Consider the following 17,989-nt stretch of genomic DNA (forward strand, 5'->3'; position numbering starts at 1 on the left):
TGAAAATATGTGCAGTAATGGCCAGCAGCTATTTTATAGATTTTTTAAAGACGGCCTAAGTAGAAATTTTAATTGTGAACAAAAGATTTTTTATAATTTTTGTCTGACCAACCAATATGAAAATGTTCTCATAGCTTTATTCTGCAGAATAATTAATACTAGGAATAAAGATAAAAATGATATAATGGTCCAGATTCATCAATTAAAAAGGTCAAATAATTATATTTTAGATTTATATATAAATCATCTAAAAGGGATTGCTCACAGAACTTAAAATAATAAGTAGAGTCCTTATTTCTATGCTCAGATAAACATTAATCACAAATTTAATATTAAATAATGTATGTAATATAGTGAAGTCTTATTATTTAAGAAAACAATAATGAAGTAATTATAATGATGTTAATAATTATGTATTCTAATGTTAAAATAATTATGTATTTCATCAATAAACAATTTGAAAAATAAATTTATTGTAATTTACTATCAATGCATTATATTGATCTTACGATATATAAGTATTATTAAAAGTATATATTATTATTAATTTGTGTTCTTTTTTATGATATTGGAAACATAACAAAACAAGTAATCAGTATCACTATATAATTAATACTTAAATGTAACATTAAACATAAAAAAAATTCTTGCAAACATTAGTTTTCGTCATTGCATTTTTATCAATAATTGTTGTCTCAAAAATAACTGGAATATTTTTTAATGATACAGGCCAGTCTATATCATATTTGAAAACAAAAAATATAGTCTCTGACAATAATAATTAACAATATATTAGGTACAATTATTTTTAGTGTTGGTCAAATTCATAAAACACTGGCAAACATATAATAAGATGTTATATCCCTTGTGCCTGTAATTACACTGGCTCACTCACCCTTCAAACCGAAACACAACAATACCAAGTACTGCTGTTTTGCGGTAGAATATTTGATGAGTGGGTGGTACCTACCCAGACGAGCTTGCACAAAGCTCTACCACAAGTTATTTGTTTTTTAAGTTTCTGATGTCAATAATAATAAATGTGATTATTATATTCAATATTTTTATACACAGCTGTTTGACTCTAATTACAATATCCTTACGTCATTGCCACTGGACTTGTTTTTTAAGGTTCAACTTAAAATAACTACTTCATTTATAATTTTTATCCAAGTCGCCTCTCGTTTGTATCTGATAATCAGCTTTACTTAAATAATTGTATGTGTCGGACACGCGTGGCAATACAATTATAATTTAGAGGTCATTGCCCTAACACGTTGCACAACGTTTATAAGAAAAAACTACATAATTATTATATATTATACCTATGAAATAGAGTATAAAAACTACTAGAATAAATAAGATAGAAAGTCCTTTAGTATAATCAAAATTAAAAATTACCAACTTCAATTGCATACCTAGTGGCTTGTTGCAACAATGAAAATGCGTAGGAAATGACCCGAGTCTGGGTAGTAGCTAAAATGTATAGTGGGCGTTGACATCGAATTCGTGCCTACAATGATTTTGCGAAGAGAGAAATAAAACTTATTAATGTTAGTGAGGTAAGTAAGGTAAGTTTTGCGTGGTATGAGTTGTAGTGTTGAGCAGACAGTAGGCTTCGCGCCAGCGCAAAGAGCGAACGTGGTCGCGTTATAAAAGTGCGATTCATCTGATCTCTCGCGAGTGTAGCTGCAGCGATCGAAAAACGAACACACCGACTCAAGCATGGAAGTGGCGGGTCAATGGCGCCGGGAGTGGGCTGGAACTGCCGAATACGGGAAGGTAATGCGCGGGACCGGACCATGGAAAACATGCAAAAATTACATGCTTATTTAAATTAACAGAACAACAGAAAATGAGTATTACAATAAATTTAATAAACTCAACTTACATAAAAATATGAGTTACATTTACAATTAAGTTATCTCCTTGATTGGTTCTTGTCTAGGATATAATAAACCTACGCTTGTGAGTTGTGGCGGTAAGAACTTACAAGTAAAACTGTTGTGTACTGATAAAAACAGAGCTTAAAATATTTGAAATGAAAAACTTTATTTAAGAATAAGTTCGGATTGTTTGTTATTTAAATAAAGTATTCAGATAGGTACTAACGTTCAAAAATGTTGTTTTTGTACTAGATGTCTTTAGTTCTTTTAGCAACGATTATGGCATTTAAGTTTACAAGCGGTCATTGCCAAAAGAGTAAACTTGTCATTTCCAAATATGGTGTAAAAACTCAACGTGACTCGACCGTCCGGGCAAGTGGTATAGCTTGATAGGCGAAAATGAATCATTCATACTGATGACATAAAGGTCAACAACAGTTCGCTTAATACATCTTGACTGGACCAGTTTAGTTCATTTCTTTATTTTTCGCAGAATATATAAATCAATACTGATAATTCTAATGCATCAAAAATAAGGAAATTGATGAATTAAATATGTTACCAAATATATATTTTTTAAACATTTAGACAACAATAAAATAATTTGGTTAGCTCTCTTTATTTACACTTTATACGTTAATTATTATTGTTATATTTCGTATGTAAGTATGTATAAATAGGTACATACACATACATTCACTTATATTTTTGCTCGTGCATCTTTGTGGGATTCAATTACTTATATTGAAAATAACAAACATAAAAGTTTTATTCTTCTACAAGTAAATAAGTTGTACTAAATGTAAAAATTTGAGGTCATTTAGCTAATATAGGAAAATAGTACATATGTAAATCGTAACATATAACAATGGTAAAACTTCGTACAAGTAAATACTATTTATGTTGTAAACATATTCGAATTAATTATAACCTTGTACTTAGAACGAATTGCATTTTATTTGTTTTTGACACGAGTATTGTCTTGTTAGGCTTGCTTACACAAGTCACGTAGATGGCTAGATGGGACATAGATTATTTGTAGGTAGTTTTACTATAAGCTGTATATGTATCTAAGCTACGTACTTAGATACATATACAGCTTATTGTTACTAAAATACTATAATATATATGAATTATTAATCGAAAGTATAGTAAGAATCCTTATGTTATATTTTAAGTCTGCTTTAAAAAGTATAGTATAAAGATAGTTAACGCAATGAACATTTTAAATGTTTACAATACTTCCCAAATACTCAATGATTATAATATACTTATTCCGGTTATTATGTGTAAATATTTACACCGTGTAAACAAAAGGCTATAGCCGATAACATATTCAATTAAGCAGGAAGCACTCGACATTATCAATGTAGAAAGCGTCAACTTGAGGAAAATACCATGTTTCTTGTTGAACGTAATCTTCTAACTTAGAAATTAGAAAACTTTGGCTCATAGAAAATTTACTTCATAGTAAATGTGCCAGTCATTAAATTAATTTTAATATTACAAATCATTTAACACAACCGTACAGTTTCAACTGAGATATTACAGCTGACTATTATTATTAAAATAAAAGACAAGTAATGATTTTTAATTAAAATGCATTGTTCAAAAAAAAATAATAAGCGACAAACGCGTTGATGTCTTTTACTTTTTAATTTTGAATAGAGAAAACTTAATGAATATGTAACTTAGTGTTCTGTGATACAAAATATAATCATCTATCCATCTCTTTAGGATAAATAACACTCACTTAAATCACTGACCACACTATATATATATATATATATATATATATATATATATATATATATATTATAATAGTGCAATTTTTGCATTTAAGATAGTTTTTAAAAATGTCTAATATCGAACTGTCGAAGAAAAGCGTTACTACACTTTGACATTTACAAAGTGAAAGTGATTCAAACACGCCACATATTGCGTCCCAACTACAAAAATATATACGAGTGTTTGAAATGTGTGATCGCAATGATACTTATAATGACATATTTATATACTTACCTCCTCTAGTTGGGCTTTGTTTTGGCCATCTGTTGGCACGTTTCATGACGAGTTAATGTGCAATATGCCGGAAATCCATCCTGCGCAAAAGGCCGTTCTGAGGTTGCGCCTACCGAATATTATTTTCGTATTCGTTATTGTTGGTTCGTTTGTTTTACTGGCGATTATATGTACGTTAAGTAGCTACGTATGAAAGCTTTATCGATGTATCATACTGTGGAGAATTTATAAAAAGTTAACTATGTATGCTATATTGTCGGCCTACTTATATTGTCTATTGGACAATATTTATTTTAAAATACTTATAATATCACCTCGCATAGTATGGGTTTTTTATGTATAAAAATAATTCGAAATAATAAATTATGAAAAATTAACAATCAGCCTTACTTATACACAGCGCTTAGCGGGTGTTTAATTAAACAGTGATTTCTTTCTTTCCGCCATCACTGATTTCTGGCGTTTAACAATTAACTTTGTTTAATTAATAACCACCTAAATAACATTAAATCATAAAATATTCAGAGTTATTTATTAAAGTAAATGACGATTTTTGACATTTTAATTGTATTAAGTAGATATACCGCCTAGTGGCCATCTGATATTACGTGGTCACCACCGTCATTGGCATTGGCATAGTACGAAATATTAACAAAACATTTCCAATGCGCCGCTAGCCTTGGGAACTAAGATGTTATGTTCCTTGTGCTTGCAGTTAAACTGGGCCAGTTACTCACCCTCCCAACTGGAACACAATAATAACAGGTATTGCTGCTTGCCAGTAAAATATGTGATGTGTAGATAGTAGTAGCTCTACCGTCAAGTAACTTTTATTTTTCTTCATTAGAAGATTATGTACAAAACGGATTTAAATACTTAACACTTGTATTTAACTATTTAAGATGTAAACTTTCGTTTACTTGCTATTTTAACTACATTTATACATCTCTTTTAGGCATTTTATCATATTTGTCGTAATTTCGAATAATACGAGAAAATTTAATCATTAAAATTAATTACACAATACGTCACAAATTTATGAAATCATTTGTTTCTTATAAATGTAGTTTTATTTTTCAATAATTTAATTAATTTATAAATATTTACATGTAAAGGCAAAATGACTCATCTTTCTTCGAATTATTAAAATCTCGGGTTTGCCGCTGTGCTTGGTTTGAACGTCACAATATTGCAAAGCACAGATCAGATTTTACTAATCTATATTCTATACCTATTAATAAATAAGGAGGCGTATATTTTGTAACGTCTAACGTATCGTAATTCGTAACGGTTTATATTCAGTGCTAATACGAATCCTAATGATCCATAATACAAAGTTTTACCAGCAATTTTATGACCGGTAAATGATTTAATTGAATATGGAATCGTTTTTCATAGGAAATAATATTGTGTACAGTTAGATTAAAAATAAATTATCTGTTTCTGAATTATTTATTTTTGAAGTCTGTAAAAGGTACAAATTTGTGTCATAATTTTCTACTCGTAAAAAGTATGCACCTAGTGATTCAATTCTTTTTGTTGAGATAATAAGTTACGTTGAGATAATAAGTTTGGGCTCAAAATGTACATAATGTAACGTTTTTTTTTTTGCATAATGAAATTATAAGCTATCATAAAGTTCAAAGCATTTCGGTCTAATTTATATATATGTATTTATTTAAATCTTACTATCGATATCTTGATATCTCATTAAACAGCCGCTATCTTATAAGGCTACATATTCCGAGGTATTGGGTTCAATCCTTTTTTCTGTTCTCGTTAATTCCTGATTCAATTCATTCCAAATCCCAGTACCATCAGACAATACACACTTGTGTATTGTAATATATCTTGCACAGTTGGCTTGTCTCATTATCATTATTTACCGAATTATAACCAATTGTTTATTATAAAGAAAAAGATAATAAATATAAAATAAGTAACTTGTAGTGTTCGGGAGCGTTTAATACATTTCTCTTTTATGCAGATTGATGTCAATGACCAAGTATCGACCGATTACCGCGTCCCTCGCGCTTGACATCCGGCCATCGTATAGTCATATCTAAAATTCGCACAATTCTAATTAGTAATCTATGTGCTGGCGACTGTTTGCAACTGTAAAAAGTCATCAATAATAACACAACGATATAATTTTGTCAACAAAAATTACCTTAAATTAACTTAAGTAAAGGACCTACTACTTTAAGATACTTTTGACAACTACGAGTGTTGACTGAACAAAAGTAGCCAATTTTCTTTTGAGTAGACGTAGTTTAATTAATAGAAATATGTAGGTTATTCCGTATGCAACAATGTATCTAACCGTTATGTATGTAATCCAAAAAAATACTAGTTTATATTTACTTATTTGAAGATCGTGAGTTGCGACCTTAATTTTGGTTTTATTTGGCATATTCATGACGTCACCCGATCTAGCTACATCACCTTGATCCATTATTAAAACCAGTATCAGGCGGCCGTATTTCCGACTAACAAAATCATTATTATAATAAATTTATTTTTAACCAAATTAAAATAAAACGACATTACTGTTAAATATATTTGTTAACAGTAACGGGCATATTTTTTTTTTTATGTATTTTTATCATGGTCAGTATTTCTTTTAAAGACTAATTGAAGAGCAATCTTACCAAATAAGGATAATTCGTTTATTTCGATACTATGCTGGACGACGGAGGAAACCTGCACGTATAGTATGAAAAACTGCCACATGTACATGAATGTATATAGTAGGTATGTATATATACGCATGGAGCAGCATGGTGGACTCCAAGTTACTGGTGGTAGGGCTTTGTGCAAGCTCGTCTGGGTAGGTACCACCCACTCATCAGATATTCTACCGCAAAACAGCAATACTTGATATTGTTGTGTTCCGGTTTGAAGGGTGAGTGAGCCAGTGTAATTACAGGCACAAGGGACATAAAATCTTAGTTCCCAAGGTTGGTGGCTCATTGGATATGTAAGCGATGGTTGACATTTCTTACAATGCCAATGTCTAAGAGCGTTGGTGACCACTTACCATCAGGTGGCCCATATGCTCGTCCGCCTTCCTATTCTATAAAAAAAAAAAAAAAGTCTAATACCTTTAACCAACCGTGACCAACTACTAAATTTTTTTTAATAAAATTTAAAACCCCTAAATTTCTTATCTTTTTCAATTATTTTTACATATAAGCACCAACTCGGCTTATGTGAACGCGTGAATAGTTTAACCGATAATCGTGGGTCAAACCCTGACAAGCACCTGTGAATTATCATGTGCTTAATTTGTGTTTCATTTCAAAAATTCATCTCGTGCTTGATGTTGAAGGAAAACATCGTAAGGAATCTTGCATGAGTCTAATTGACAGAAATTCTACCTCATGTGTATTCCACTAAACAGCATTGGAGCAGCGTGGTGGAATAAGTTCAAAACCTTCTCCTCAAAAAAGGAAAGGAGGCCTTAGCCCAGCCGTGGGGCATTCACAGGCTATTACTAATACTTACATATTATTATATGTAACCATATAATGTATTAATAACATAATGTATTATTAATAATAACGAATTGCGCCTTTACCACGACGCTTGTTTTAAATATCGCAATCACAGTCACCATTTCATTTCGCCCCCGCATTCAACGTTCACGTCATTCATAACAATAAATATGTACTTACCTGTTTTGAATGAAGGTCAAAATGAGAATGTGCTTATTGAATTCACATCAAAATAATCAACTAGACATAATGCAGACAAATAAACTGAAGACGTATTTTAACGTAATTTTAATCAATGTTGTAGATACATTAAGAGTAATTTGATTAACACATCATTAGGTATCTACCTACATATACCTTAAGTAATACAATTTACGTTTACGCTTATTGCCTTTGATGCGAACTAATCCAAAAGTATCACTTCTGTTTGTAGTATATTCATATGTATATGAAGTATGTATATTATTATAAGCTAACAGATGTTTAACCTTATCCCATATATAATATATACATATAACGTATATATATACGAATATAACTTGTAGTCTCCACAAACTTGTTGTCTTTAACTTTGGTGTGCCTTTCTATATGTTTAGTGTGGTGGTTCGATGCCTGCTCGTTTTCCAGGCAACATCACAATCAAAATTTTTACTTTCCAATTTTATTGTTTCGTCTTCATTTTGTTTTGTGCCACACATAATAATATTACGTCATTATTTCTGGATATTTCTAATATTCAACATCTTTGTTTGTATTTTAAATAATAGTTTACAAATGCCAAAATGTTTATTAAATTAATATTAAATTATTACTACATTTTCATAAATGTGTTACATATAGGTAGGATACATACGATCTATATTATCTGATTTGATCTTAAGGATATTCTAGCATTGGTTGGCAATAATTTTGTTTTACATCAATTCATTTGCAAGTTCACGTTGAAAGTTGCGCAAACTTGATCTAATTTACGAGATTAGATATTCAGTTACCAGCAGTCATTTAATCTCTGTTTGGTAATAATATTCATTTATTGCATCCAATTGATGCGAAAAAATGAAAGAATTATATAAAATTATATGTAACTTTTACATGATTTCGCAATCGTTGTTTTGTATTTAAAATTTTCAGTAGCGGCGTTAGGTTAAGGCGCGGTAGGGCGACGGACGAGGATGCCAAAATGACTAATTTCTAATAATTTCATTCTTTGCCTTTGTTTTTTATTTACATTTTTCACTTGGTGGATGATGGATATGGGGGCGCCGTAGCTATGTCGCTCAGAGTTTTTTTATTTAAATAAAGAACATGTTAAAAAAAACAGTTAGTTTAAAATGTGTAAATATAAGTATGATTAATAAAAAAATTAAAATGCAATATTTGTATTAAGTCTGTAATAATCAACCAAAAAAATAATCTAGTTTGTATACTCTCAAAATAACTTAGACATTGTTTGACGTTTCGTTACAATATTATTTATTAAGGTATAATGATGATGTATTTAAAAATTTCAGGTGATAGAAGGCGGTGTTACGCGACAAGTCGCTCGCGCTATGGAAGTTCTGCACGCGAGTGCTCCGGGTGCGAAAGTGCGAGTCATGCGCGCCGCCTACCACTCCTCCGCGGGTCCGGGAGCACCGGCCTCTTCCTACATGATGCACTCCTCCAGACAAGTATATATTATTTTAATTAAAGGGAAAATTAGCGATGGATACCTGATTATCGAAATTGATTATATATTGATTCATAGTAAGTTAGGCCAAAAATTTAAAGGGAGTCAAAATTATTTGCTAAGAAATTTTCCGGTATTGATTTATACTTTAATGTTCATGAAAATAGATCCCTGCAACATACTCTACTCCCCTTACTCTTGTATTCAGATGGACGACAAACGCTTCCTCATGACGTAAGAGAACCTAACCTAAGATTTTGGACACTGCAACAATATAAGTTAACGAACTACTAACTACTAACGACGCAGTGTTTACATATTGGTTTATTATTATTATTATAAGAACTAGTCAACTAGTTTCCTGAAAGTGAAACTATGATTAAGTTTCAAACTTACACCTCGATTTATATGATAAAAGCAATTAAATATTGCGTTAACTGCGTTTAATTTGTTACTTTAATTATCAGTATAAAGTTAATTATATCTGACAACACTCAATCCGTAAAAGTGCGTGCCAACTGTATAAGATAAATTCTTAAACTTTTAAATGTACCTGTTTTCACAGCCTAAAATACAATTATGTTCATTTACAGGTCATATCATCGGGTTATAATTTTTTAGAACCATCATCATTACCATCGAAACCATTAGAAATATCTTCAACGCCTCTAGAATCATCACCAGACAGTGAAGTAGAGAAAGAAAATTACAAAGTCACCGAACCGGACGACTATGATATATCAGAACCGTCTAAATGGAGAGGTTCGTCCAGAAAAAATTCGATTCGAATGCCCAGCGAGGAATCATCTTCCGCAGATAATGCAAGTATAATTGATCTTGATTCTAGAACCAGTAGCAGAAGCACATTAAGAAGGAGTTTTCAAAATAAACACAACGAAGATATAAATAGAATTCATAATATTAACACCAGAGTTTCTCCATTATTGGATGCACCGGTAGCACTGAGTACTTTAAAGTATACTTCTCTCTTAAACGGTAGTGATGACTGGAATAATAGAAGAAAAAGTTATAGCTTTGAGGGTACATCCCCTAATAACAAAAGTATGTCATCTGAAAACAATTCTTTTACCATAGACTCATCTACTGATAGCGGAATATGTAAATCATCAGAAATCGTTAATGATCAGTTTAATAGTAGAAAAAACGCTAATATTTTTGAAAAAATGGATCAAAACCAGGAAGAGACTTTTACTGAGTGGCTTTCAAGAAATAGATCAACTTCTTACAAGGACATGAGCCCGCACAAACCTCTTAATATCCCAGAATCTCAAAAAAATGAAGACAAAATTACCGTAAAATCATCTGGCAAAGTAACTATAACATTGCCTATAGAAACTTTTAAAGAAAAGCAAACTGAAATATCGAAGTATGATGACAGTGACCGAAGAACCAAAAAAGTAGAATTTTGTAAAACTGAGTTGCATTTTGCAGTAGATACCGGAACAGTTAATATCATCGCTACCGATGAAAAACCACCACCTTCTAACGATTTTAGAAGAAGAAGAAGTGCATTCGTTCCTTTAAATGAGAAAATTGATAAATCAATTACGCTCTTTGGAGAACAAAGCAAATTAACGGAAAATAATATTCATGAAAGTGGTATCTCAAATAAAGAGATAGGAGAAACCGACGAGAATACAGCAGCTACAAAAAGTATTCTTAAGAATAAAATCCCGAAACCCAAACCATATCTTCTAGGAGAGAACATGGCATTTGGGAATTTTAATGATAATATAAATAATCTTGACGCAAAGAAAATTTTGCCAACTACCAGTGCCGTTTCTTTAATTAATCGCCAACTCCAATCAGAAAGACGACAAAGTAATGAAACTACTTCTAGCTGCGCAAGTGATTTGAGTACTGTTCTCAATAATTCCTTTAGGACAGGAAGTAAAGGTACACTGACAAGACTTTTTTGAAGTTTGGTTATATATATATATATATATATATATATATATATATATATATATATATATATATATATATATATATATATAATTTAAAGAAACCCTTATTCATATTATGTATTTTGAATAGTAAAAATTTTTTGTTTTACAGGTCCACAGTTGCGAGATAGTTCAAATTATAGGCAAGCTAACAATGTAATTATTGAACATTTAAAACACAGATCATCTGATTTGAAAAATTCTGCAGAGTCTTATTCTCAAAACAGGCTTAAAGTAAGAGAACTTCGTGGAAGTGAATTAGCTTATTTCGGAATCGACGACAGTAAAAAATCTAAAGGTACTCACAGTCAAGATAATATGCAAGAGGAAATATTTCATTCGGTGAAATTAGTACAACAAATATCTAATAGTGTTTGTAATAGCGAAGCAGATTCTGATGAAGGTCCTGAGTATCAAAATATTTCACCTAAGTATAATTATTCCGTTACACCAACTCCAAAACCACGGTCGATATATAGCGAACAACTTCGAAAAGGTGCTGAACCAAGAATTTTAAAAGCAATTATTGAACAAGATTTTGAAAAAATTACCCAGTCCGATGGAGATCGATTAAATCCAAAAGAAGGCAATGATAGTCATAAATCTTCGCATTTTGAGAGCGATGTCTCTTTAAGAAGTACTAAAGAAAAAGTATCGAGGGAAAAAGATGTCAAGATCAATCTTATAAATGATTATTCATCACTAGGGTAAACACACAACACACAAATCCTAATCTACTTTTTTATTTTGTTTTGTTAAAAATATACCTATATTTTTATTTTATTTTCAGAAGGAGTAAAACGGCATCTTTGAAAAGAGTTAAGAACAATAAAGAGAATGAAAGCTCTAAGTCATCAGGTAACATAAAGCATGATAAAAATATACCAGAATCACCATTATATATTAACCTACAAACAAAAGCAGACCGAAAAACTAAAATTTCAGAAGAGAAAAATCAAAGACTAAATGATCAACGTCGTCTAATAGGTACAAATAACACAAATTCAAGTAAATCCTGTATTAAGCGAAGTACAGCGAGCGGTGATAAAGGCGACGTATCCGATAAAATTAAAGAACACCGCAGTGCTGTAAGTAGAAACCATAAAAATGAAATAAAACAAGATACCAGCCAGCATCTAAAAAAGCATCCTAGGCGGACTGAAAAATTAACTACTCCAGATCATTTACAAGAGAAATTTGTCAGACAGCGCTCTTACGATAGAAATAAATTGAACACAAGTATAAGCAATAATAAGTATGATTCTTTTAATGCTAACTCATTAAAGAAAAAAGAAAATAAAGATAGTTCAAAACTGGTTGTAGATAATAGTAGTAAACCTAAAAATAAAGAAGGCATAGAGAATAGTTCAACGGAAAATGAATCAAAAATACGAAATACTACAAAGACTACGAACGTAGCTCGACCGAAAGATACTTCAAATGAAAATAAAACCTCTATAAAATCAAATGAAGAAAATCAAAGTTTGCAATACGCTTTAAAATTAAGTACCAATAAATCAATAAAGACCTCAAGTTCGAATACAAAACCCGACAAGTCATCAAAATCAAAACGTAGTAAATATGTTATAAATTATGATGATAAAAATGGAACTGTTTCTTCTATTTGCAAAATAAAATCGGTGCCCGGTACGTATACTAGAAAATTGGTTTCAGTTGAAAATAAGAGCCCTCAAGAATGTAGTAGTGATAAAATTTTAAACAAAATTGCTTTGAAAAAGTAGTCGTGCATGCTATCAATAATAAAATAAAAGAATGGCAGATAAGTCATACCTCAACATACATATTTCAGTCCAGCTCACCAATGTACAGTCGAACACAGTTAAAGAGGATTTCAGAAACAAAAAACGAATACCGAGTGCCCAAATACAAAGATCTTGCCAACTGCTATAGCTCAAAGCCTTTGTTGTTTTTAATAAGATGACATGTTTTAATATAGGAAAGAAAAGACATGGATGGAGATAGTTTGTATTTTTTAATATTAATAATGATCTCACAAATAAGTATTTAATATTATTTTAATATCTACCTAACACTGCTATTACATAACATAATAATAAATGATTACAAATGATGTTCTTTATTATTTTGCGATAATACCTTACACAGTAGATAAAGGATCTTTATCATATTCACTTACTAAAACTAAAACTTTATTGTTCAGTTCATTTTGAAGATGGGATGAAAATCCACATAAAAACCCTCTCTCAGAATCAGAGTGATTAGTAAGAATTACTGATATTCCTCTTTGTGTTGCATCGAGAATGTCATGATGAAGCATTTCACCTTAAATAAATTAAATGAAATTAAGAAAACATTCTAAAAAACTAGCACATATTATATATCCATGTATTGAAACAATTTTTTTTAAAAATACTAGATTGTATCAAAAGTGTTTTAAAAATCTATTCAACCAATTCTTTGGAACTAATTTTAAGTTTAGTTGCAAGGTATAACTGATATGTACTACCGGGTGGAATTAAATAGAACCTTTAAAAAAAATTTAAGGTCTTTTGTGTCTCGTCAATTAGACCATAGAATATTCATTTTATTTGTCAGGTACTTTGCAATACTTATTCATACAAATATATTGGATATAAAATCATCATATACATAAGTACAAGTTTCATATAAGATAATAGACCAAATTCATGACTGATGAATTATTTATTTCGACATCAAAATATTTTATTTGCTAAAATATATAAATACCTGTTACAAATAAATCAGCTTTTGCGACTTTTTTTAACACAGAACTTCCAGAACCAGCACATAGAGCTACATTGTTTACATTATCACTAAGTGCTCTCCCTTTGCCAATAGCTAAACGCACGTGTTTTAAGCCTGTTAAAGATTTTACTTCTTCAATAGCTTTGGATAAGTCAAAGTCATTGCTGATACGCAGAAGCCTAAAATACAAAATTAAATGAAACCAAATATCTTTTAAGTTTTTAGAATAATCTTTAACAATATTGAACTTTGAACTTCACCTATTGTGAATTGATTTTAATGATTTTGATTAGTTTATAGATAGAAGATGTTTCAATATGAATTCATAGAAAAAAATATGAATTACAATTAACACTTATATTACATATTTGTTGCAATTCTAGTGAATTATTTGTCCAATTTCAAGTTATTTTTTATAGTCAAATAGGTAGCATCAAATTAATGAATAATCACCGTCCAGCTCCTGTATCCAGATCTTCTCCAGGTATGATAGGAACTGATTCATCAAAGGGAAAAGCAGATGCCAGCCAATCATTAACACCACCTTTGACAGAATCCCAACTTGTGTGAGGTGAATACAATGAAATGCGATGTTCTAATAATAATGACACAATCCGTTCTTTCCATGAACTGCATAAGACAATATATTATTTTTACAAACTTATATCTTGATAAAACAAACTATATAATTTCTATGAACTAACCTTTGAACAACAGTCTTCAATGGAGCGAATATAGGGGGATGGTAAGAAATAACCAATTCACAATTGTTCTGTTCTGCTTCTAAAGCAACATCTTCAGTCAAATCATTAGTTAGCAAAATTTTCTTTATATTTCTGTGAAAAAATAGCACAATGTAGTAAAGGTACATAATACATATAAGCAATTTAGGCATGTAATCTTAATTCTAAAACTATAAGAATAGATTAATTATATACCTTGGTGTATATGGTTCAACCAATAATCCTGTATTATCCCAGCTCTCAGAAAGTTTTTTAGGAGCAAATTTTTCCAATACAGATATTATATCATCTAACTTAACACCAGTTTTTTCTTCATTAGACATTTTGGAGAGTGTTGTACTATATTGTCGGAAATGAGTACTCTTCACAAAATTACTTGCAAGTTTTAACATCAGATAGGGCCTTATGCAATTACTGAAATATAAATGTGTTTTTTGCTAAGGTCAAAATAATAAATTATTTTTATGGTACATATGTTAAATGCCAATTTTGTTGTTATTTATTTAAATGCTAAATAATTTACTTTCAAAATGAAAACAAAAGGGCATCATATATGTCTCATAGCAATATTCAATCAATTGTAACTCAGATCAACATTCAAACTTTACTAATTTTTGAAGATTTAAAATAAATAGAAATCATAAAGATATTGTGCCTTTATTATTTTTATCTACATAATAACAAAATATATCATGATATTTTTATAACATTATTAAAAGAAACAACATTGTACACATTCTTTTCTTTGTTCTGTTTGTTCAATGCACTGTTTCGTTAATCTTCAATGAATTTCCATATTTTAATTTCACCATCATCACTGCAAGATATCAATTCCTGGTTTCCAGAGGGGTTCCATTGAACACAGTTAACATCTTGTGAATGGGCATTAAGCTTGGTACAAATCAAGTCAAATTCTGGTGCATTAGGATCTGAGTTATCGGCTTCCTTGAATACTCTTATAATATCGTCACCACAAGCAGTAGCAATAAGGCCAGATGTGTTACACCAAGTAATATCATAAATGCATCGAGTGTGATACCCTGATAGGGTGCAAACACACTTCCATATTGAATCTCTATCAGAAACAATGACACCCTCCTGATTGTCAGGACTATATTCTTGCCAAATTTTCACAGTTTTGTCATCACTGCATGTAGCTAATCTTTTACCAGTCTTGTCAAATACCAATCCCCATACTGTCGACTCATGTGAGTGCAATGTGGCCATACAGGTCCAATCACTATCCAATTGATCTTCCTTGTATAATTTGACTGTGTTATCATACGAGGCAGAGGCCAAAACATCTGAGCAAGGATGCCATGCTACCTACAAACAAAAAATTCTAACAATTATTCTGCAAATGTGGCTGTAATATATTTTTATCTTTATTTTAATATTTTACAAACTTTCTTGACATCTTGATTGTGAGCATTAAGAACTGCTTCACACACATATTCATCATCTCCAGCAACTTCCCAAACCCATACTGATTTATCACGACCACATGTAGCTAGAAGTTGACCAGATGGGGACCATGCTACACTCTTAACTTCATTCTCATGTCCTTCTAGAGTAGCATTGCATTCAAATTGACCTAATGAAATATTAGAATCACATTTATAGCTTCGTTTGTATTTATGTAGATACCAGTATTACATTTGATACACACCACTTTTTTTGTCCCATATAGCTGTAGTTCCATCAAAACTTGCAGAGGCCAAAAAATTTCCACAAGGAGACCATGCTACTTCTCTAATTGTGCGCTGATGCCCATCTACTAGAACAGTTTTCATAACCCATTTTTCTCCTTCTTTGTTCCATAACTTTATTATTTTATCTTCACCACAAGATGCAAACATTTTTCCAAGAGGGTGCCAGGAAGCATTCCAAACAATACCTTTGTGACCAGTCAAAGTTTGAAGCAGATCCAATTTGGCCATTTTATTTGTGAAAACTATCCCCGTTTACTAATGCTGTTTATATGCAATTAAACATACACTTAATAAGGTTTTTATATTTCTATATGAACAAAAACAATCGTAATATAAAAAACTTACCTTGTACTATATTGAATTGTTTATATGAAGAAACTTAAATAAACAATTATAGTATTTAAATAATCACGATTCACGCCAACTTTTTAATTCCAAATAAAAAAAACAACCTTAACGCTAAAAGTGAATATACATGAAATCACGTACTATTTGAAACTTCAAACTTCAAAGGTAAGTGAACCACAGAGTATTAAGAACATAACCATTACGCCAACTACGTTTTAAAGTGAAACGTAAACGAACCTATATAAACATAAAAAATAACGATAAAATAATTTATTATTTTTTTTAATTGGCTTTTTAATTGTAAAAGAACATAAAATCAGTAATGATTTTGTTATTCATAATATGTACATAGTTAAAATTAAAACAGTTACATTCTGTAACCAATCATTTTGTTTAATTTAAAACAATGATTAGTTGTTTTTTTTTATTTAGAATCTATGTTCAACTTTTCTCCATAAAAGTAATGACATGTTAGTTAACTCGATTATATATATTTACCGTAGATAGAGAAACTAATAGACGCAATGACGATTTCCTTCTCACTTACACAAGAAAGAGAACGAAAATTACGTTACAAATGGTTTAGAAAGAGATAGAATTATCAAGTCTTTTGTCCATTATCGCGTAACCAGTTTTGGTGTTTATTACAAACTTGACAGTTGCGTTCATTATTCAATTTTTGCTTATTTTTATGTTAGATTCTAATCCAGTGAAAAGACCGAGAAACAATCCTTATATCATATCGAAGGTTATACAATGATGCATTGTCGTATTTTTTCATGTTAAAGCGATAGTAAGAAGAAAATTGCCGGCGTGTGTTTCAGTTTCTCTACGATTCCTATATACTATAATCCGAGTTTCTGACAACATTCATGGATGAGTAGCTTTATTATAAAATATATAAATGCCTTCTAGCAATATAACGGCTAGTTAAGTAAAAAATGTAAAAAAAGAAGTGTTATATATTACTTTAATAAAGTTTTCATAATATAAATAATTTTTAATTACGTGCAACACTGTTGTTATCAACAATATTGATTAAATGATTCTATTTTCTTTGAAGTAGTGAAAATTTGACTCGTAGATGTTTGTTTTTATTATAGCAATCCGTAATATGTATTTCCGTATTAATATATTTTTTCAGTGATACTAATAATTAGTAAATATTCATATCAAACGAGAAGCGGCGTCGTAGTGCTCGAGTATCTTAAGAAAATAAAAATCGCTATTTACTCACCTAGACTAATTTTCACTAAATTTTATTCAATAGTAAAGATCCAGGTCCTAGTCCTTTCGTACTTAGATTTCAATACATATAATATAAGTAAATACTTATTCTGAGTAAATAATGTAAATGGGCAGAATATAAATGAGTAAACGTATTGCGCGAGACAATT

General features: G+C 30.5%; 2 protein-coding genes across 5 annotated transcripts; one reads left to right on the top strand and one right to left on the bottom strand.

Annotated features, from left to right (window-relative positions):
• The first annotated feature begins 1,627 nt into the window (after positions 1-1,627).
• On the top strand, positions 1,628-13,133 carry LOC126769882 (uncharacterized). Of its 2 annotated transcripts, XM_050488837.1 has the most exons (6): positions 1,628-1,782; positions 8,917-9,075; positions 9,668-10,991; positions 11,154-11,748; positions 11,832-12,688; positions 12,852-13,133. In XM_050488837.1, the coding sequence occupies exons 1-6, from the start codon at positions 1,726-1,728 to the stop codon at positions 12,950-12,952; spliced, it is 3,093 nt and encodes a 1,030-aa protein (XP_050344794.1). In that variant the 5' UTR covers positions 1,628-1,725; the 3' UTR covers positions 12,953-13,133. The 2 variants fall into 2 exon arrangements, with proteins under 2 accessions (XP_050344794.1, XP_050344795.1); XM_050488838.1 differs by having other exon boundaries at positions 11,832-13,133.
• LOC126769888 (probable cytosolic iron-sulfur protein assembly protein Ciao1) lies at positions 13,016-17,960 on the bottom strand. 3 transcript variants are annotated; one of them, XM_050488846.1, is made up of 6 exons: positions 17,830-17,960; positions 14,728-14,946; positions 14,494-14,625; positions 14,243-14,419; positions 13,772-13,968; positions 13,016-13,345 (listed from the first exon to the last, which is right to left on the bottom strand). In XM_050488846.1, the coding sequence occupies exons 2-6, from the start codon at positions 14,922-14,924 to the stop codon at positions 13,161-13,163; spliced, it is 888 nt and encodes a 295-aa protein (XP_050344803.1). In that variant the 5' UTR covers positions 14,925-14,946; positions 17,830-17,960; the 3' UTR covers positions 13,016-13,160. The 3 variants fall into 3 exon arrangements, with proteins under 3 accessions (XP_050344803.1, XP_050344802.1, XP_050344801.1); XM_050488845.1 differs by lacking the exon at positions 17,830-17,960 and adding an exon at positions 16,590-16,737; XM_050488844.1 differs by lacking the exons at positions 13,016-13,345; positions 13,772-13,968; positions 14,243-14,419; ... (1 more) ...; positions 14,728-14,946; positions 17,830-17,960 and adding exons at positions 15,174-15,858; positions 15,939-16,126; positions 16,202-16,505; positions 16,590-16,737.
• Positions 17,961-17,989: the final 29 nt, after the last annotated feature.

The sequence above is a fragment of the Nymphalis io genome, chromosome 8, assembly GCF_905147045.1.
Source record: "Nymphalis io chromosome 8, ilAglIoxx1.1, whole genome shotgun sequence".
NCBI classification, from domain to species: domain Eukaryota; kingdom Metazoa; phylum Arthropoda; class Insecta; order Lepidoptera; family Nymphalidae; genus Nymphalis; species Nymphalis io.

What these genes read in the sequence shown, in the direction of transcription:
- LOC126769882 (XM_050488837.1), top strand. Translation starts at nt 1,726, where the DNA reads ATGGAAGTGGCGGGTCAATGGCGCCGGGAGTGGGCTGGAACTGCCGAA. An exon ending in TGATGCACTCCTCCAGACAA is followed by an intron (nt 9,076 to 9,667) that starts GTATATATTATT and finishes GTTCATTTACAG; the next exon opens with GTCATATCATCGGGTTATAA. An exon ending in CTTTAGGACAGGAAGTAAAG is followed by an intron (nt 10,992 to 11,153) that starts GTACACTGACAA and finishes TTTGTTTTACAG; the next exon opens with GTCCACAGTTGCGAGATAGT.
- LOC126769888 (XM_050488844.1), bottom strand. Translation starts at nt 16,472, where the DNA reads ATGGCCAAATTGGATCTGCTTCAAACTTTGACTGGTCACAAAGGTATT. An exon ending in TATATGGGACAAAAAAAGTG is followed by an intron (nt 16,127 to 16,201) that starts GTGTGTATCAAA and finishes ATATTTCATTAG; the next exon opens with GTCAATTTGAATGCAATGCT. An exon ending in ACAATCAAGATGTCAAGAAA is followed by an intron (nt 15,859 to 15,938) that starts GTTTGTAAAATA and finishes TTTTGTTTGTAG; the next exon opens with GTAGCATGGCATCCTTGCTC.